Source organism: Panicum virgatum, chromosome 8N (assembly GCF_016808335.1).
Source record: "Panicum virgatum strain AP13 chromosome 8N, P.virgatum_v5, whole genome shotgun sequence".
Classification (NCBI taxonomy): Eukaryota; Viridiplantae; Streptophyta; class Magnoliopsida; order Poales; family Poaceae; genus Panicum; species Panicum virgatum.
In genome coordinates, this window is record NC_053152.1 from 2,254,977 (window position 1) to 2,275,860 (window position 20,884).

The window sequence follows — 20,884 nt, forward strand, 5'->3', positions numbered from 1 at the left end:
GGCGGCAAACCCGCAAGGCAAGAACAAGAGACTGACAAGATCAGGAGGAGGAAGAGCATGATGATGGCATATCTTTGGACCTTCTTCGCTGGACTGCGTCATCAATTCATCTCCATCATCTCACTTTGTTGACAGCTAGCTACCACACCACACTCTGCAGCTGCACGAGGATGATAGATGACGCACAGGCACAGCATTGACTCGATCGGTAGTCACTGGTTCTCCATTGAGGAGCTCGAGCTCGAGGGCCGGCTATAAATAGGCACCCACGCATACTTGAGCGCAGCACAGCGGAACACATCGATCGAGCGTTCCCCCTACACATCATCCATCATCTGCATTTTGAAGGCTAACCGCGCTTCGGGCTTCAGAGAGAGGTGCTTGAAATTCTGCAGAGCGTCGCAAATACGAGTATAGTATTAGTATGTTCTTTGAAAGGGCCCCTCTTGAAATCCTCCTCCGTTTCTTGTTTCAATTTGAAGTTTTGTTTAAATTTGGATCATGCACATTTTGACTTACAAATGCATGCATAGATCAGCCGAATCCTCTTCTTTCTCCTTGCAATTTCGGCACCGTTCATATGCTAGCTCGTACTAATACTGAAATCATTCGACATACATGTTGTGTTTTTTTCTGAACCTTATTTTGGCGGTTCTGGATGCATCTATATATGCAGGTCGGCAACAAGGCAGGCAGGATAGATGGATCGGGTGAACTCGAGCCTGTGCCTGGAGAATCTGCGCATGATGCACGAGAACGAGCGGCTGCGGCGGAAGGCGCAGCAGCTGGACCAGGAGAACAAGGCCCTCCTCGCCGAGCTCAAGCGCAAGCAGCAGCTCGCCGCGGCGCCGGCGGCGACGTCCCAGGACGCCCCTTCCGCCGGTTCCGGCGGCGGCCACCCTGCTGCCGGCAATAGCTCGAAGGCGGCCGGCAAGCAGCAGCCCAAGTGAAGTGGCCACTGCTCGTGCACGCATGCACGGATCCAGCTCCAGATGACGTGGAGGCCGCACTTGTCTTTTGTTTGTGTCTTTGTGATTACTACTTTACTAGTACTGCTAGGTTGCTAGTTACTCGTATTGGGTAGTTAACTTGTATTGGTACTAGTAGACTAGTAGTAGTACATGTAGGTGAGGCAAGTTGGTTACTAGGAACTGATGATGAACCTGCAGTGGTAGCATTTTGTGCTACTTGTCAGCAGTGATCAGTGACTAGTCATAGACTAGTAGTAGTACATGGTCGGCGTACTGGGATTACACAAGTAGTACTGGCATAGCAAGCTGGCTCAAATCTGGGGCTTTTAACATAAAAAAGTAGTACTAGGAAAAGGATGGAAATTAGGCAGCCTACTCTACCGAGTCACAGTTTTGTCAGTATCATCCTGGGCGACATTTTCCCAACCATCTTTACCAAGATCGCAGAACAAACTCACCCACCCTGATCATGGGCTGATGGTACGACGATGCCTGCGCCACACGCGTGCGCAGGCACGGGCAAGCAAAGCTTCACCATCATATATATCCCCAGCGCACTGAGACCATGTCACGAGCAGGGAATCACAACATGGCGCTGCGATTGGAGCCGGCGGCGGCGGCGGCGGCGGTCGCCGACGTCGACGAGGACGAGCTGTTCGAGCTCGACATCGCCCTCCTCGACGGCCGCGGTCACCACAGCAGCCGTTCTGCCGCCGTTGCTGGCGACGGCGACGATGCAGCTGGTGGGCACGCCCTGCTGGCCAACTGCCTGCTGCCGGTGCGCTCGGTGAGCAACGCGGTGCCGGTCGCGGCCAGCAGCGTGCTGTCCTCGTCGTACCCCTACTCCGGCTACCACAGCTCGAGGAGGCTCATCTTCGCAGGCGGCGGCGGCGGCGGCTGGAGGTTTCTTGGACGGTCGGCGGGGAGCTCGGCGAGGTTGTGCTTCTCCGGCAGAGGCTTCGAGACCATGGGGAACTACTTCCAGAGATACTGATGATTGAGCAAGAGTTGCTATATGGGCCCAGTGGCTTAAGCCCAGACTCTGCATTTTCGGCCCAATATGATCCATCTCTGTACCCATTTGTGGCCCGGTCGTAGCTAACTTCGTGTAATGGATTTTCTTAGACGAAAGGAAGTGTGTTCGTTCAAAAAACAAAAAGACGAAAGGAAGTATAACTTTCACTCTTCGAGCTTTATTAAACTCCTTTCTGTTTCAGGTATAAGATTCTGAAAGGAAGCTTGCATATCAGGATTTGAAGTTTTGAACCATAGATTTGTGATCAAATATATGCATAGCTCAGCCACGCATCAATCATTGTATTGATATGCAAATGATAGGATCCCTTCCGCCTCTTTTACAGCCCGATGATGAATTTACAAAAGTAAAATGCACTGTGGGTCCTTAAACTAGTTGAGCTGTTCTGTTCAGGTTCATAAACTTTGAAAATGCATTTTTAGGTCCAGAATCTATTTAAGTGAGTCACTTGAGGTCCAAAACACCTCTGACCGCCTTTGAGTCTACGTGGACGGTCAACTCAGATCCAACGTGGACTGGGGCTGTGTGTTGGTGTTATCGCCATAAATTAACATGGTTAATTTATGGGCCGAAAGCAAGATGGGCTTAAAACAGAAGATTGAGGAAGGCTTGTAAATCGGCTCCTGCGTGAGCATATGGGCCACATTGGCCGTGTATCTTTAGATTTAGTTTAAGGTTAGAGATAGAGTCCAATCGGGACAAGATTAGTTTAGATTGTTTCCCAAGTCTCCGGACTATAAATATGTATCCTTTGTTATTCATGAAGGAGAGCGTCATCACGTCTCACAACAACAACAACTCTCGGCGCATCACCACCCCTAATCCTAGGGTTTCATCCAAGTAAGTGCCATGCTGCCCTGATCGCTTCCTGCGATCAGGGCAGCGTAGTTCTTGCTCTTACCTTGGTATTACTCGTACTGAAGCGTTTTTTATGGCGAGTAATACTATTTATCCTGATGTTCGTAGCATGGCTTTTGGTAGATCTATTACGCTTCATTGCTTATCATCTACGAATATCACGTTGTTTCTGTGCTGTCACGTTTCAATCTTATGCTAGTTCTTGTTGCATAGAATTAGTCGCACAGAAGCAACACTCTGCTCCTTTTATGTTTAGTAAATCTAATCTGTTATGGTTTACTCTTATTCTAGGAGTTGGCGTAATATCTGCTAGGTTAGGCCTTGCAAACGGATTGGACGATCTGGTGGCGTAGTAGATGCTTTATCTTGAACTTGATAGGGATTGTTCCGGGAATCGGCTCTTGCTAGTTCTTAGGCCTCTGTTTTGGGTTATGGTCTAGTTGTCTGTTACGTTCATTAGGCCTAGTTACGTGTAGGATGTTCCGTTCTAGCAGTGAAGCTTTTACCATCGTGGATTAGATTAGCTAGATTTAATTGAAGCAGCATTACAATTATTCGCTTTATTCGTCGACATCTGGATGGTTACAGATCCAATCTGACACCGGGACTCGATCGGCTCTTTAAAGCCGATGCAAGAGTCGTCCCGGGGAGCCGACCATGGCTCGGACTTACGTTTACACGTGTCTTTGTATGCAGGAAACTGTTCGGAGCACGTCTACACCATCCTGATCGGGTATAGGTCAGGTGGCACGCCCGGTTTTCCACAAAACCTCCGGGCGCGTGACTGGATTGCGGGCCGTCGACGAGGGAGCAGTGCCTGCCAACGCCCCAGCAACCTCCCGGCTCTTCGTGTTGCCCGTCGCTGCTCGCCGGTGGGTTTCGACCGACAACACATTCTGGCACGCCCGGTGGGACCACTCTTCTCGGCAACAACGTCCACTGCAACAATGACTGGAGCTCAAGATCAAGAATCCGCTCCCAAGCCCGTCACGTATGAAGAGCTCTCTCCTGAACACAAGAAGAAGTATGATGAGATCAAAGCTCTGCTGGAAGCCGATCTCATCGGCTCTTTTGAGAGGACCCGCAACCATGGCATCAGGTGGAAGGGGTTCTCGCCTGAAGGCGCTCTCGACAACGTGGACCTGTCTGTACCATCAGAGGAGCGCACCAGGGCCCTGCGTCAGGAGATGAACTACATGGTGGCCCATGCACTTCATCGGCACTCTCAGAGCTTGATGAACGAGCTTGAGCGCATGGCGCACCGCGTCATCCAGGAGATAATCAAGAACCAGTACTCTCCATCGGGGCCAACCCTGGGGAGTCACACAGAGGAAGCTGCACTGCATTCTAGGCCGCAACTGCCATTCTCATTTGCAGCTCCCAGACCACAGAGCTCGCCAATCTACGTCGTCCACAAGATCGGCGGTGATCCTGGAGAAGGCCAATTCCTCACCGAGCCACCCAAGGAGATCCCGCACGGCTACACGTGCGCCTACATCCCAGACAGCATCAGTCCAGCACACTCGGTGTAGATGGTGAACCCAGGAGCTTCTGGAGCAGACGCAGAGAAACAAGCGTGGCTGGCAAAGTACGCTACTGGGCCGAGTGCTGAGCCATCGGCCCCAGGAGTTCTTAGTGTGGAGCAGGTCAGTGCAATACTGAGAGACCAGTTCGGCATCCTGCCCAAGAGGAAAGCGATCGACTATTCCAAGCCGTATCCAAGTGATTACGACTTGATCCCACTGCCACCCAAGTATCGGCTTCCTGAGTTCACCAAGTTCAACGGGTCAGAAGGAGCCAGCTCCATCGAGCATGTGAGCCGATACTTAACGCAGCTTGGGATGATCTCAGTATCGGATCCATTGAGGGTCCGGTTCTTTGGCCAATCCCTGACAGGCCCAGCTTTTGGATGGTATGCATCACTAGCTTCGGATTCGATCCGGACTTGGAGGCAGCTTGAAGATCAATTCCACACCCAGTACCACTCGGAGGCTGCTGAAGCTGGAATTGCCGACCTCGCCCAGGTCAGGCAAAAGCGAGGAGAGACCGTGTCGGAGTACATACAGCGCTTCAGAGAAGTCAAGAACCGATGCTACTCATCGCGCATCACAGAGAAGGAGGCAGTCGATCTGGCTGTCCTCGGGCTTGCTAAGCCGATCAAGGATGCGGCTTTCCAGTTGGAGTTCACATCTCTGGCTCACCTGGTGCAGAAGCTTACAGCGTACAAACATTACCATCCTGAGCTGTACCAGGACAAGTTCAAGCGCCATGTAAACATGGCCCAGGCGGATGAATCTGACGACTCTGGCGAGGAGCAAGAAGTAGCCGTGGCAGAGTGGACCCGGGGGGCAAACCCTGTCCCGTGCAAGTGGGTCAAACAGCAGGGGCTTGTGAAGGGCTTCGACTTCGACGTGACGAAAGCAGAGCAGATATTTGATTTGCTCCTCAAGGAAAAACAGCTGAAGCTCCCAGAGAACCACAAGCTACCGACGCCACAAGAGCTGCAGGGGAAGCTGTACTGCAAATGGCACCACTCGTTCACTCATGCCACGGGTGAATGCAAGGAGCTGCGTCGACTGTAACACCCAGTTTATAAAGGACATAAACCGAGCAATCATATACGTGCCAGGATCAAGTCACACGTATATACAATAGAATGAACAGTATATCACAGCACATATCACGAATAAGACATAATAAATCGAAATACGAATGTTATTTATTACATTAATGACAAAAATATCTGATACAGCGGAAGCGAAGTACAAATACGATAAAAGCTCTCCGAAGCTGAGCAGGGCGCCACAGGGACGTCGACTGGGAGACGAACACTTAGAAGTCCTCGTAGTCCTGGTAACGTTGAGCGAACTCCCTCGTGTCGGCAGGAACTAAGCAGCAGTAGCGTAGCCAAGAGGAAAAAGTAGAGAAGAGGCAAGAGTGAGTACACAACTTGTACTCAACAAGTATAACACAAACTATGAGGCTCTAAGGTTGGCTGACTGACTGCATTAGCTTTTAAGTCTTGGCAAAATTTTATTAAAGCTATTTACTACAAGTGGATGAATTAGCATAAACCCAGTTACATAGTAATTAATCAAAATTAATCATATTTCTACTGAGAACCAAACCAAAACTACCAAGGAGACCCCGAGAGGCACCTCCCTCGTCGGAAGGAGATAACCCCACTAATCAAAAGGAGGATCTGGGCCGCTCATGACCGTGAGCACGGCTAGTATACCAATTTTACACTCTGCAGAGGTCGCACATCTTTACCCACAAGTCGTGAGCTATGCTAGAGGTTCATCACACTTCCTTAGGTGAGATGACTAGCGACTCACTACGAGGCCGTTATAAAGAATCTCGTTGGTAAGGCGTAACCGCGAGAGTTAGGTTAGCGACGATGGGGCCCACCTCACGGGGGTACAAGCACAGGTGCGCAAACCAAGCACAGACCAGCCGGAGGAGCAGGGACCATTGAAGGTTACTACTCTTGCCCCGCAGGAAAGTTACTCCAAAGCAAAAAGACCTAATTAGTAAGCCAAGTCTATCACATTCTAGCATTGTGGTAGCGCTGTTGTCCCAGGTTGTCGCTCTATGAACCGGTCCTTATGGAGAGTGGCCAACCAGGTAGTAAGCACCGTGCTGGCCCCCTAAACCATGTTTCTACAAAAACCATCTTTTAACGAGATGTGAGCCACTCATCCACACAGAGAGCCACTCTCAGCATTAAGTTCAAGTAAACCATTAATCAATTTAATTAAAAAAGACCAGAATGTGTTATAGTGCAGCAACCTAGCACAACTAACCAAAATGCAACCCAAAGGATATATATAAAGGATATAAAGTGGCTAGGAATGTCCTTATAGGCATATAGTATTAAAATGCAGTATGAAAATGTATTTAAAAGTGATAGGTTGTTCATGTTATACTTGCCTTCCTCGTACTGCTCCTGCTGCTGCTCAAACTGGTCAGAAGACGGCTGCTCCTGGTACTGGTACTGGGGCTCCTCAGATGGATCAGCGTCTACTCACGAACACATGGCCAAAACAATGCACAATAATAAGCATACAAGTAAACACTAACAAAAACTAAGAAACAATACATCAATACATAAAAACAGCACATTAAACTAGTCTAAAACTATTCTACGCATTACAACGATCGCGTGGACATAAAGAACGCTTAAAACGGAGCTAAAACGCATAATCTAGGCCAAAAACAAGTTCTAGGGGCTTATTTGTAAGAAAACTGAAGTTCCAAGGGGTTTTCTGCAAAAACCGAGGGCTAAAACGTAATTAACAGTTAAATCTATGGGCTAGCATGCAAAAACTCAAGGTTTGGACTGCGGGTTCTAAAAGGTAGAAGTCCAGGGGCTTAGACGCTAAAAACTGGCCAAACCGCAATTATTTTTCAAAAGGGGTGGACTGCGGGTTGATAACAGGAAACATGGGGCTGTCTTTAGAAAAACTACCACCACTGACCGGTATCTAGCGTGGTCAACGGCCCTGGGCCATTGGATCGCGAATGTGTGCGCCAAAACGAAGAGGTACGCAGGATCTAATCTGATCCGTTGATTGCGGATCGGATGGACCAGATTGAAAGGGGGCGACGGCGGCGGCGCGGGTCACCGGAGTCGAGCCCCGCGGCGGCGCTGCGCCGGAGATGGCCATTCTCGGCCTTCCCGGGGTCAAAAAGGACAAGATCTGGGTCGGGAGGGGACTACGCGACACGCGTAGTCCACCCGAGGCTTTTGCGGGCCTCGGGGAGGCTGGTAGTGGGGCGCGCTGCGTCGGCGGCGGCCCTGCGCGGCGGAGCTCGCCGGCGCGGCGCGTTTGGGCTGTGCCTGTGCTAGGTTGTGGGCGCAAAGGGGTCAGGGAGGCTCTACGTAGCAAACGCAAGACAACGCGGGGCTTACGTGGGGCTGTGCGGTGCTGCAGAGGCGTGGCCATGGTGGAGCGGCGGCGGGGGAACGCCGGCAGCGGTGCCCGGCCAAAAGAGTGGCCTACGGCCTAATTGGATTAGTGCAAAAGGAGGCATGGGGCTCTGGGGCGCTCACCGAGACTTGGCAGAGTCGGAGATGCGGCGCACGGTGGTCCACGTCGGGGTTGGCGGCGGCGATGGAGTGGGGCTCGCGGCGGGAGGTTGCGACGGGGCCGCCCCTGGCTCATAGACCCCTTGATTGGGCACGGGGTGTTCCTGCGAAGGCGGTGGGTGGGTCAGCGCGGCCAGAGAAAGGCCGGCGGCAAGAAATCGTGAGAGGAAAACGCTCACCGGCGGCGGCGGGTGGCTCTGCTTCGAGTTCCGGGTAGCAGCGGCTGCTGCTAGGGTTTTGGGGTGGCGGCGCTAGCGGGATGGCGTGCGGGGGGTCCATGGGGTTCTAATTAAAGGCCGGCGGGGATCGTGGGGAGGCGTGCCCATGGAAAGGCCGAAGAGCACCTCGGCGGGGATCGCGGCGCGCGGTTGCGAGAGGAGGGAGAAGGCGCTGACGCGCGGGCCCGGGCAGTCAGTGGCGGGGCGGGGAGCACGTGCGGGCGACGCGGCTGAGCGTGCTGGGCGCTGGCAGGTGGGCCCGGGTGAGAGGGAGGAGCGCGGGGCGTAGGCGGGCCGGACGCGGGGAGAGGCTGGGGAAGGGCGACGCGGCCTGGGCGCTGGTCGCCGGGTCGTGCGTGGCGAGCGCGTGGGCCATGCGCGGGGAGCGAAGGGGGTGAACTGGGCTGAGCGTGAGGGAGGGATGTGGGCCGCAGGGGAGAGAGGGGGAGACCTGCGTCGCGCTGGGCCGGCTTGGGTTCTTGGGCTGGGTTGGTTTTCTATTTATCTGGGTTTTTCTCTTTTCTATTTCTAATCTTTTCTATTTCTAACTAACTCAAACTAAAACTATTTGAATTCAAATGAAATTTGAATTCAAACTCCTATGCACTCAACCAAATAAAACAATGCACCAGCATGAATGCAACAAACAAATTGAACCTAAGATAAATTTTAATTACTTAAGGAACAAAATTTAGATTAAATGCAAGACTAACACAATAATCCTTAGAAAATTAAATAAAGCCAATTAAATTTATTATTAAATGCTGGAATTTAAATTAGGGTGTTACATCGACAGATCCAATCGGCTATCGAACAAGGCCGATTGATCCTGGCTCAACACACCATGAAGGTTGACACGAAGCCCTTCCCGCCGGTTAACGTTGTGGAGCTGTCAGACTTCGGATCCGAAGGCCAGGATCTAGCATTCCAGATCAACATGGTGGGACCTGTGCGCCGCCATGACAAGCAGAGGAGAGAGGCCGTTTCTGGCAAACGGCCGCAAGATGAACGTGAGTTGGAGCAGCAACATGTGACTGAAGAGCAAGTACGTCATATCCGCAACCAGCTCCCAGCTTCTAATCGGCTCCTGGAAAAATATCAGTACCAGTACAACCTGCGCCGCCGACGCGAATCGGAAGAGGACGAGTACGAGCACCGCACGGGAAGGACGTTGGGAAGGCGCTAGGCTATACGCGACCACTGGCATTGCCCGTTCTTCAGGTATTGCTGGAACTCCGGCATGAGCCGATTGCCTACTATAGATGATTGCTTGGAGTGCAGGCCTCCAGGGCGCCACCAAGATGAGACATCGGTGTTCCGGCGCTTGGGGCCCAGAACACGTCAGGACAATCATGTGAGGCGACCATCCAGGGGAGATTCCGAGCCAGAAGAAGAAGACAGGTACCATCGCCACGGTGGTGTCCTGACGGGCTGAATCGGTCGTAGAAGCGCAGAGTACAGCGCTTGCGCATCCTGGAAGAGGCAGAAGCAAAGTACCTCGACGTGCTGAGGAAGGCGCGTCCGGATCTCGCGGAGCAAGTCAGGCAACCGCAGAGGGAAGAGAGGCGCCCTCCAAGAAAAGAGTGGCGCCCCAAGCAGACAAAAGCCGATGAGAAGCCATCGGCTGATGTGAACATGGTGTTTGTGCTCCCATCGGAGTTTCGAGTACCCCAACTGGAAGAATCGGCCATCGCGCAGCTGGATCTCGGCCCACGGCCAATCATTTTCGAGAAGCCCAAGGAGAAGAGCTACAAGCACTTGAAGGGGTTATATCTCAAGGGCCTCATCAACGGCAAGCCTGTGAACAGGATGTTGGTCGACACTGGCGCTGCAGTCAACTTGATGCCGTACTCTGTGCTGCGCCGATTGGGTCGTTCTTCTGCTGATCTGATCAAGACCAACGTGATGCTCAATGACTTCAACGGACAACCATCAGAATCAATGGGGGTTATTAATGTGGAACTGATAGTGGGCCGCAAGACTGTACCGACATCGTTCTTCATCGTTAACAGCAAGAGTACATACATGGTGCTGCTTGGAAGGGACTGGATTCATGCCAACTGTTGTATCCCCTCCACAATGCATCAGTACCTCATCCAATGGGATGGCGATGAAGCAGAAGTGGTCCCTGCAGACTATTCCAGTGAGGTCTCTGTCGCGGATATGCATGCTTGGGATGCAGAAGGACAAGAGCCGATCCCAGGGATCGCCCTTGAAGACTGTGATCGGATCGAGGCGACAAAAAACGGATTGAGGCTGGTCTTATCCACTGGCCTCACAGAGTAAACGCATCCTGGCATGCCACGGGATGTAATAGAAATAGAGAGGCCGGTCCCGGCGACCGGCCCCAAAAAATAGGAAAATCCTGTTTGGGTTCGGAATTGTTACATCATGTACACACGATGGCCTGCTCTGGCAGTTGGCCACTGATCGACTATTTGATTTCGAATTATAATGGAAGTGTAGAGGCGGCCAGCCCACGCGGTTGGCCAAATAATTTTTCTTGTCATCTCCCTGTGTTTGCCGCTGATCTTGCAGACAATGAAGACTCACCTGCGTTCGCAGCTGGTTTCTCAGACGACGGCAAACTAGGATACGGGTTCACGTCAGCTGACGATTTGGAAGAAGTTGACATTGGTCCTGGGGATAAGCCACGGCCAACATTTATCAGCAAGAAGTTGGATCCGGTCTTGCGTGAGGAGATGATTGCATTACTGAAAGAGTATCGGGATTGTTTTGCATGGGACTACACTGAAATGCCCGGTCTGGATAGAAGCATCGTCGAGCATCGGCTCCCGCTCAAGAGGGGATTTCGGCCGTTTCAGCAACCAGCACGTCAGATGAAGGCCGAAGTCCTAGAGGAAGTCAAGAAAGAAATAGAGAAGATATTGGATGCTGGGTTCATCAGGCCGTGCCGGTATGCAGAATGAATCTCCAGTGTGGTGCCGGTGCAAAAGAAGGATGGCCGATGGCGTGTCTGCGTCGATTTTAGAGATCTCAACAGAGCAACTCCAAAGGATGAATACCCGATGCCTGTTGCAGAAACATTGATCAACGCCGCTGCTGGCCACAAAATGATGAGTTTCATGGACGGTAATGCCGGTTACAACCAGATCTTCATGGCCCCGGAAGACGTGAACAAGACCGCGTTCAGAGTGCCAGGCGCAATTGGCTTGTTCGAGTACTTGGTTATGACCTTTGGACTGAAGAATGCCGGTGCAACATACCAACGTGCCATGAATTACATTTTTCATGATCTCATCGGCAGATTGGTAGAAATTTACATTGACGATGTTGTGGTCAAGTCCAAGTTGGCTGGGGGGCATCTAGAAGACCTGCGCCAAGTTTTGGAACGAACTCGAAGGTTTGGGCTCAAAATGAACCCAAAGAAGTGTGCCTTCGGTGTATCGGCTGGTCAATTTCTGGGATTCCTGGTGCATGAACGGGGAATCGAGATCGGCCTAAAGAGTCAAGAAGCTGTGAAGACGATGAAGCCACCTACTACGAAGAAAGAATTGCAGAAGCTCATCGGTAAAATCAACTTTGTCAGACGATTTATCTCTAATCTGTCTGGGCGCATTGAGCCGTTCATGGGTCTGGTGAAGATCAAATCTGATGATGAGTTTCGCTGGGGGGCAGAACAACAGCAAGCTTTCGATGAACTCAAAGAATATTTGTCAAAGCCTCCAGTGTTGGTTCCTCCTCAGTATGATAGGCCGTTTTATGTGTACCTATCCGTGGGTGACACTTCTATTGCTTCAGTGTTGGTTCAGAAGCAAGACGGCCAGGAGAGGGTGGTTTTCTACCTCAGCAGACGCATGTTGGACGCCGAGACCAGGTACCCTGAAATCGAGAAGCTTTGCCTTTGCTTATACTTTACATGTACAAAGCTTCGTCATATTTTGCTCTTGGCGGAAACAATTGTTATATGCAAATCGGATGTCATAAAGCACATGCTGTCGGCTCCTGTCCTGAAAGGCCGACTTGGAAAATGGATGTTTGCATTGTCAGAATTCGATATCCGATATCAGCCTGCAAAAGCAGTCAAGGGACAAGCATGGCGGATCTTGTTGCGGACAGGATCAGCACTGATATTGCTGCGGTATTTATTCGTGCTTGGGCTATGTTCTTTGATGGATCGGCTTGTGATGATGGGTGCGGTGTGGGAATTCTGTTGGTCTCGCCTCGTGGGGCGACTTATTCCTTTTCCATCAGAATGACTGCCCCATGCACCAATAATTTGGTGGAATATGAAGCCGTTCGCAAAGGGATGGAATTACTCCTTGAAGCTGGAGCAGAGGCGGTGGAAATTTTTGGGGACTCAAAATTGGTGATTTCTCAGCTCACGGAGGAATATAGATGTGAGAGCGAGGCTCTTTTCCCGATATGGATGCAATGCCGTGAGTTGATTCCTGAGGCTCTTTCACAATTTAGTTACATCAATTTCCGCTGGATACGCAGGACTCTAAACAATGAAGCCAATGATTTGGCACAGATGGCTTCCGGGTACAGGGAAGCAGCCGATGGAGTCGACGTGGAGGTTCAGTTTCTTGAACCCGGAGACTGGAGAGCCGATATCTTCAATTACTTGAAGGATTCGGCTCGGGGGGCACTCAGAAGGATAAGACTCAAGGCCATTAAGTATGTTCTGATAGGGGATGACATGTTCTACAGGACCTTGGAAGGACTACTGCTCAAATATCTGGGGCCTTCAGAGTCAAATCGGCTCTTGCATGAGGTTCATGAGGCAGCCTGCGGTACGAACCAATCGGCTCATAAGATGAAATGGCTGATTAGGCGATCGGGTTATTACTGGCCCACTATGCTTGAAGATTGTTTCAAATATTACAAGGGATGTCAAGCATGTCAGAGGTTTGGCAAAATTCAGATAGTGCCAGCATCAGTGATGAATCCTATCATCAAACCCTGGCCATTCAGAGGCTGGGGCATGGACATGATTGGACAGATCAACCCGTCGTCTAGCAAGGGTCACCAATGGGTCTTAGCTGCCACAGATTATTTCACAAAGTGGGTAGAGGCAGTGCCCATGAGATCAGTAGCATCGAGAGATGTGATTAGCTTTGTCAAAGGACACATCATCCACAGATTTGGGATCCCCCAGACCATTATGACCGATGGAGGATCGGTCTTTATATCAGAGGAGTTCAGAAAGTTTGCCGATGACATGGGGATTAAGCTGATCAGATCATCTCCATATTATGCCCAAGCCAATGGACAGGCTGAAGCATCCAACTAGAGCCTTATCAAACTCATAAAGAGAAAGATCGATGAATATCCTAGGCGCTGGCATGAGGTGTTATCAGAAGCTTTGTGGGCATATCGTATTTCGTGTCATGGGTCCACCAAGACATCGCCGTACCATCTAGTCTACGGCCAGGACGCTGTGCTACCATGGGAAATCACGGCTGGATAAAGGCGTGTTGAGTTTCAGAATGATCTATCTGCCGAACAGTATGCAGCCTTGATGAACGATAATGTGGAGGACCTGATAGAGTTAAGGCTTTGGTCGCTGGAAAAAATCAAAGAGAACAAAGCTAAAGTTGCCCGTGCATACAACAAGAAGGTCAAGCCTAAGGATTTCCGAGTTGGAGATTTGGTTTGGGAGGCGGTATTGCCATTGGGAACTAAAGACAAAAAGTTTGGTAAATGGTCTCCAACTTGGCATGGGCTGTACAAGGTTGATCAGGTTTTGCCTGGGAACGCATACATGCTCGAGGAATTGGACGGCGTCAAGTTTCCTGTTGCTGTCAATGGTCAGCATCTCAAGAGGTATTTCCCGAGCATGTGGGAAGGCGAGTAATGAAAGCCGATGACATCCATCTGGCTATATCACGACAGGCCAACACATTGAGTTGGCCAGTAAAAAAAAAGAGTCATGAAAGGCCAACACATTGAGTTGGCTAGTAAAAAAAAAGAAAAAAAAGAAAAATCATGACAGGCCAACACTTTGAGTTGGCTAGTGAAATATATGAAAAGCGAACAGCCGATGTGTAACCATCGACTTCAGGTGTTTTTAAAGAACAGTTACGAGTTTCAAGTTAACAGGCAGTACTAATTCTCTCTTGAGCCTATCTACTGGTTCAGGAATTCCTCTATGGCATGGATGGCTTCAGTACGGACGGCGTCTGCTCGTGCTACAATCGCTTCGTCGTCCTTGTCATCGCCTGTGACTATCTGCCGACTCAAGGTGCTGATTTCTGCAAACTCTGCTTGTATCTGCTTGGCTATTTCCTGGGTTTCTTGCTTGGAGTTTGTGATGGAGGTTTCCTCGGCCTGGATGAGTTCTTTGGTGGTGCGGACCTTTTCTTCGAGTTCCGCCAGTTCTTTCTTCAGGAGGTTGAGTCGGTTCACGTTGGCAGACACGTCAGCTTTGATATCTAGAGTTGCTTTCTTCTGGTTGAGGGCCTTGCACTTTTGGGTAATGTCAGCTTTCAGAGAAGTTTTGGAGCGACGTGCTTCCATCCTTTGTTGTGCTTTACTGACTTCTATCCGAAAGAATGGGAGGTTGCTGGCTGACCAGAGCTTGATTTGCAATGGCTCTGGAAGTTGGGGTTCTATTTGCTCGAAGATGTTCTTTATTTTGCTGGAATCGTCAACCAGAGCGGTGATTGGAGCGGATAGAAGATCCTTGATAAGTTGAAGCTGATGTGTCAAGTTAGCCGATTGCTGCAGAGATAATGTTTCTGCTCCAGGGACAATCAGACCCATTGATGCCGGATCGAAGGAAAGCAAACCTGAAATGTCAAAGCTCTATGGATATCTTTGGAGTTAGAACAATGTGCATTTATGAAGTTATCGGCTGGTTCAGGATTGGTTTTGTAATGTCACCTGTTCTGGAGAAGAAGTGTTGGTCGGTTCAGGAGCAATCGTCCCATCAGAGCTGGTATTAGCGTCAAGAGCATCGACTGTATCAGCTTGTTCTTCGTTTGTATCCATCAGTGCATCAGGAGTTGCAGCCGTCTCGTGTTGATTCAGGCCTTCTACATTGGAGGTTTCTTCAGCTGCATCCTGGAAATAGAATTATAATCAACCAATGTACATATGTATGATATAAGTTCTTGAATGATGAGTTACCTGGTTGGTGTTGGACTCTGATGGACTTGGGGAAGCTGGCGCTAGTTTCTTGATCACTCGCTTCGTGATCATCTTCCTTTTCTTGGTCAAGACTCGGGGGGCAATGCTTGCAGAAGTTTGTCTTCGCTTGGAAGTCGACTGGAGTAAGTCTGGCTGAATAGTCATTATCACTTTCTTCATTGGTGGTGATCCTTTGCAGAAGAGTACATTAGGAGCAGTTGGAAGGAAGTGAAATGGCTCTCCAGTGCTGGTCATGGGTTCTGGACCATCTTGTTGCTGCTGACAGGATGAGCAGGTTCAGCCAAGAGAAAGGGATAGAGGACTTAGGAAAAATAAAATTCATAAATTCAGTACCTCTTCCTCGAGGATTACATATTCAGGATCGATTTGCTGCAGTCGAGAACTTAGAGCCTTTCTGAAGACATGAGTTTTCCACATGTTCCACCAAGTATCAAAGCCGATTGATGAGGAGGTGAAAGACAAATCGGCTGGTATTGAAATATGGAGATTGTCAAACATGCTGTAGCATCTCGAGCTGGTGAGACCATCAGGCAGATCGGCTCTGCTCTCCACCAAGTGGTGAATATGGAAGTGGGGAGGGACCTGTCCTAGGCCAAATTGCCGAGCTGCTATGACTGGTTGGTAAGATTCATAGCCTGGTTTGATGATTCTATTAGAAGTGCTGATGCCAACAGGAAGGAAGCTAGGTCGAATCATCAAAGAATATAGATGCCGAGTGCTGTCATCATCGGCAAAACTATCTAATCTGAAGGCAGTTGGGTTTTCGAAGGATTCAGATTCAGTAAATGGGAAATATAGGGGATTATCTAGTCCTTTGTAGAAGACTCTGAACCAGTTTGCTGCATCTGCTGAATTTAGTTTACTGCCAGGGAGACTGAATAAAGCTTGGCCGTAACTGGTACATCTAATTGGTTTGCCATTCTCATCGGGAAAGGAGTTCTTGGTTAGGCTTTGGAAGTTGGGAATATGGTGCTGGAAGTACAGTTGTGCCCACAACTGGATAAAACACCAAGGGCTTCCAGTTCTCAGTTTCTTGTGGTGTAGCAAGTTAGATGTCATCAGATGGAGATATCTGTATGTTTCTCCAAGAAAAAGTTTGCCTAGGCCGGTGTGATTACCATGGGCCAGGTGATAGGCCAAAGGGAGATAGTTCTTAGTTGGAGCTAAAGAAGGGCCACATAAGATGAAGTGCTCTAGCCAAAGATTTAAGAAGGCTGTGTGTTCCTTCTCAGTCACTGGACCTTTTGTTTTCTTGTGCTGACTCATGTAAGTGCCCCAGTTCGTGCAGTTAACCTTGGAAGAAAGCTTGAAGGGGACTTCTGCCATTTTGTGAGCAGCAGGATTAGGGGAGCTAATGTCTAGTCCAGTGATCATGGTAACATCCAGCAGAGTAGGGGTCATGGGTCCATGACCAAAGAGGAAACAATTCAGAGTATCAGACCAGAAATAGCCGATGGTTTTCAGAAGATTTTCATCTTTGTCAAGGGGTGACAGTGATAGACTAAGTGCATCGGCTATGTTCAAATCCTGCCATAAGGGCATGTGAGCTTTTGCTACTCTGCTGTACCATGTAATCCAGCTCTCAGGTGGATTAGGCCAGGCTCTTAAGCAGTCGGCCCAGAGGTTCAAATCAATGTTTTGACTCACAAAAGGAATCCTATTTGCTTCACAAGAGATCAAATCTATGGGGTTTTCATGGGTTTGTGGGCCAAGACAGAAAGATTTTGGATTAGAGGGATGCGGCAAGAGGATGTCTGACACCTGAAGTTCAGAAGTTCAGAAAATATGCGTATGGTGTCATGTTTCAGAGTTTTAGTTTCAAAAACTTGGTAAGCTGAAGAAAATTAAAAAGGGTTGGGCCGAATATTACCTTCAGGTCGCAGATTGCCGTATCATCGGTTGCAGAGCTTGTCGTTCGAGTTGCAGAATCTGCCATGGTACAGATCTGTCGACTTAGGGTTTGCTTGCTGTGGGCTCTGATTCGAATTTTGGCTGCTTGGAGAGTTCTTGCTCGGATTTGTAGAGCTTAGTTTTCGAATTGCGTTCGGATTCGAGAGTTCGTCGAGTTTGGTTCAGACTGGAAGTATTATTCTTCTACGGGTTGCTTCTAGTTTGAATTTCGTTGGCTCTTGGATATTTATGGAAGCCTAATGCGTTGCCATCGGCTTTTTGGAAGCTAAAACAAAGACATGAAGTTGGGGAAACTCGATTTCATTAAAAGGAAAGTTCATTACAAGGAAAGCCGATTTTACAAAGGAATCAATCCTTCGGCTTTTGATCCTACTCCTACGATACTGCCTACATCTATCAGTCGTAGGTGTCTGAATTCCTACAGCACTTCGGGCTTCGCGATGGTGCGTCTCCGCCGTTGTCGTCGTCGTCATCATCATCATCATCGTCGTCGCCGCTGTTGCTGCCATCGTTCCCGGTGCTGCTGCTTCGCTCGCCGCCGCTGCTGCTTCCCTCTTCTCTTCCCTTCATGGGGGCTTTGAGGAACTGGTGGGGGTTTCCTCCTGCCGCCGTGTTGTCGCTGGAAGAAGAGCCGATCTCTTCGGAGGAGTCGGCTCCTTCCCAGGAGAAGGCGTCGTCTTCGCTACTCTCCAGTTCCTCTTGGAACAGGAACTGGAGGTCTTCTTCTCCTTCAGTTGTGGGCTCGTCCTCCTCGGAGGTGACCCCGAAGTCGAACTCCTCTGCGTCCCAGTGCAGAGGAGCCAGCGCCTCGTAGGCCGCTGTTGGGTCCCACTCGGGGGTCGGCTCTCGGCTCTCTGGGATAGAGTCGATGGAGGAAGCCGAGAGGGAGGAAGAAGAAGAAGAAGGGGAAGAGGAAGAAGAAGAAGAGTCTCCGAACGAGTTGGAGCCGGAGGAGGAAGAGATGGCCATGGCTGTTGGAGGATTGGGGTGGTTTCTGTGCTACTGGCTTTGGGAAGAAGATGGACTTTTGCTGTGAAGAAGAGCCGATGCAGAGGGAGGTTAAATAGTGAAAAGGGAGAAGATGGATCGGCAGTTTCACATTCTACGAGGAGCCAGTTGCAGAGACGTTGCGTCTTCCTTGGTGGTTGCAGTATGTTTAATGAACATTAACGGGAAGATGAAGCGACGGATTGGTTTTGGAATTATCATTGCCAAAACCAGGGGGGCATGTGTTATCGCCATAAATTAACAGGGTTAATTTATGGGCCGAAAGCAAGATGGGCTTAAAACAGAAGATTGAGGAAGGCTTGTAAATCGGCTCCTGTGTGAGCATATGGGCCACATTGGCCGTGTATCTTTAGATTTAGTTTAAGATTAGAGATAGAGTCCAATCGGGACAAGATTAGTTTAGATTGTTTCCCAAGTCTCCGGACTATAAATATGTATCCTTTGTTATTCATGAAGGAGAGCGTCATCACGTCTGTAAGCATCTAGGCCCTCAAGGTATGTTTCGGTGATTAATGACAACCATTATTGTGACTAATGAGTTTGTGCAGCTTAAAAGATCTTTATCGCTCATTTGATCATATGTCAAAAGAGGCCCCTCAATTTCGGTTATTCTAAAAGGCGATCTCGGTTTTCAACTTATATATGTCAAGGCTAAGGATCTTTCTAGTCCTAAGTGTCACAAGGTTGAGAAGGACACTTAGGTTAGTATAGGTTTTATAGTTTTATAGTGATCGCACTATTAAGAGGGGTTAAGGCTAAGTAACTTGAGCATGGACATGATCATTTGAAAATGGATGCACACTATGGTCACTCAGGTTTCTAGAAGTTCAAATAAGTGGTTCTCAAACTATATCTCAAGAATATTTGGATTTCATTCAAGACTCAAATCAGAAAAGACAAAATCAGAAAAAGTCTATACACCGGTTTAACCGACGCTCTCAATTTTCTATACGTCGGTTAAACGAAGTCAGCAGAGTCTGGACAAATTCAATACACCGGTTAAACCGACGTGTTTGAATTTAACGTCGGTGCATTAGTCCAGAGTTGGTTTTTCCAGGGCAATTCAAGTTCTATTCACCGGATTAACCGACGCTGTTTGAATCAAGACGTCGGTGCAATTGACCAGTGAGATGGTTTTTTCAGAGGAATTCAAAAGTTGTACTCACCGGTTAAACCGACGATAGGTTTGAGTTAACGTCGGTGCAGTTGTCCAGAGACTTGGTTTTTCAGTGGTTCAGTGGACAACTACACTCACCGGTTAAACCGATGCTACGTCGGTTAATCTGCCCCAGTTGTAACGGCTAGTTTTCAGAAGAGGCAGTTTACATTCACCGGTTGAACCGACGATGACAATGGGGGGTACGTCGGATTAACCGGCGCTACGCAGTTTTCTGGCAGCTTTTCTCCAACGGCTCTATTTGTGTGAGCTGCCTATATACCCCTCCAATGGGTCATTTCGCCCACTCTTGACACCAGGCAACATCCAAACACTCATACCATAGTCAAGAGCCACCTTGAGCTTCATCATTCACATACTTGTGCTTTCAATCAATCAAGAAGCAAGATTAAGGACTTGAGTAGAGAAAAGCTAGTGTGCATCCGTTCTTGGTGATCGGTTCTTGCTCAAGTGAAGGCCTTAGCTTGTTACTCTTGGTGATTGGCATCACCTAGGCGATCTTGGTGATCGGGGTGTTTCTCGCGGAGCTTGCCAAGGATTGTGGGAGCCCGGAGAAGAAGATTGTACGTGGCTTGAGCTCCACCACGCCGGGATGGTGAACGGAGACTCTTAGTGAGCGCCCAAGTCTCGGTGACATGGGAGGTGACAAGACTCTTAGTGAGTGTCACAACGTGGATTAGGGGTGTGTGCCAACACATCGACACCACGGGAAAAATCCGGTTGTCTCTTGCACTCTCTTTCATTTCAAGCACTTACTTTCATGCTTTCTTTCATGTGCTTGACCTTAGAGATCATAGCTTAGCTCTACCTTGCTTAGTTTCATATCTTTGTTAGCTTGTGTAGTTTGCTTTGTTTAGCCGGTTGGTGAATTGAGCCTTACTAGCCTTGCATAGGTTAAGGTTGTTTTATTGCTTTAGAATTTTGAAAAAGGCCCAATTCACCCCCCCTCTTGGTCCATCGATCCTTACAATTGGTATCAGAGCCTCGTTGCTCATTTGGATCATTAGGCTTCACCGCCTAGAGCTATGGCCAAGATGGGAGGTTCGCCGCCTCACTTCGAGGGCAAGAACTTTGCCTATTGGAAAGTTCGTATGGCCGCATACCTTGATGCGATTGCCCCCGAAGTGTGGTTGGCAACAAAGACCGGGTTCACCGGAACTCCCACCACGGAGCAATTAAAATGGAATGCAAAGGCTAGAAATGCAATTTTCGAAGCCATTAGTGAGGAAGTCTTTGCCAGAGTAAATGGCATGGACTTAGCAAGTGATATATGGAAAGAGCTAATTGAAATTCATGAAGGCTCCACAAAAGTCCGTGAACAAAAATATCACTTGTTTAGAGCAAAATATGATTCTTTTAAAATGCTTGCTCATGAAAATTGCAATGATATGTATTCCCGCTTGAATGTCATTGTCAAGGACATTAATGCTCTTGAAGTTTCCAAAATTGACAGTGGCTCCATCAACCGCAAGATTCTCATGCTCCTTCCGAAGCCCA

At 49.2% G+C, this 20,884-nt stretch overlaps 2 protein-coding genes across 2 annotated transcripts; both read left to right on the forward strand.

Moving 5' to 3' along the window:
- Window positions 1-304: 304 nt before the first annotated feature.
- Window positions 305-2,155, forward strand: LOC120684422 (protein LITTLE ZIPPER 3-like). Its single transcript, XM_039966286.1, has one exon. It carries the CDS (start codon window positions 702-704, stop codon window positions 948-950), a length of 249 nt encoding a protein of 82 aa, XP_039822220.1. The 5' UTR covers window positions 305-701; the 3' UTR covers window positions 951-2,155.
- On the forward strand, window positions 1,449-2,187 carry LOC120684421. The gene has a single exon (XM_039966285.1). It carries the CDS (start codon window positions 1,537-1,539, stop codon window positions 1,963-1,965), a length of 429 nt encoding a protein of 142 aa, XP_039822219.1. The 5' UTR covers window positions 1,449-1,536; the 3' UTR covers window positions 1,966-2,187.
- Window positions 2,188-20,884: the final 18,697 nt, after the last annotated feature.

Excerpts from the sequence above, each read along its gene's own strand:
- LOC120684422 (XM_039966286.1), top strand. The coding sequence starts at position 702 with ATGGATCGGGTGAACTCGAGCCTGTGCCTGGAGAATCTGCGCATGATG.
- LOC120684421 (XM_039966285.1), top strand. The coding sequence starts at position 1,537 with ATGTCACGAGCAGGGAATCACAACATGGCGCTGCGATTGGAGCCGGCG.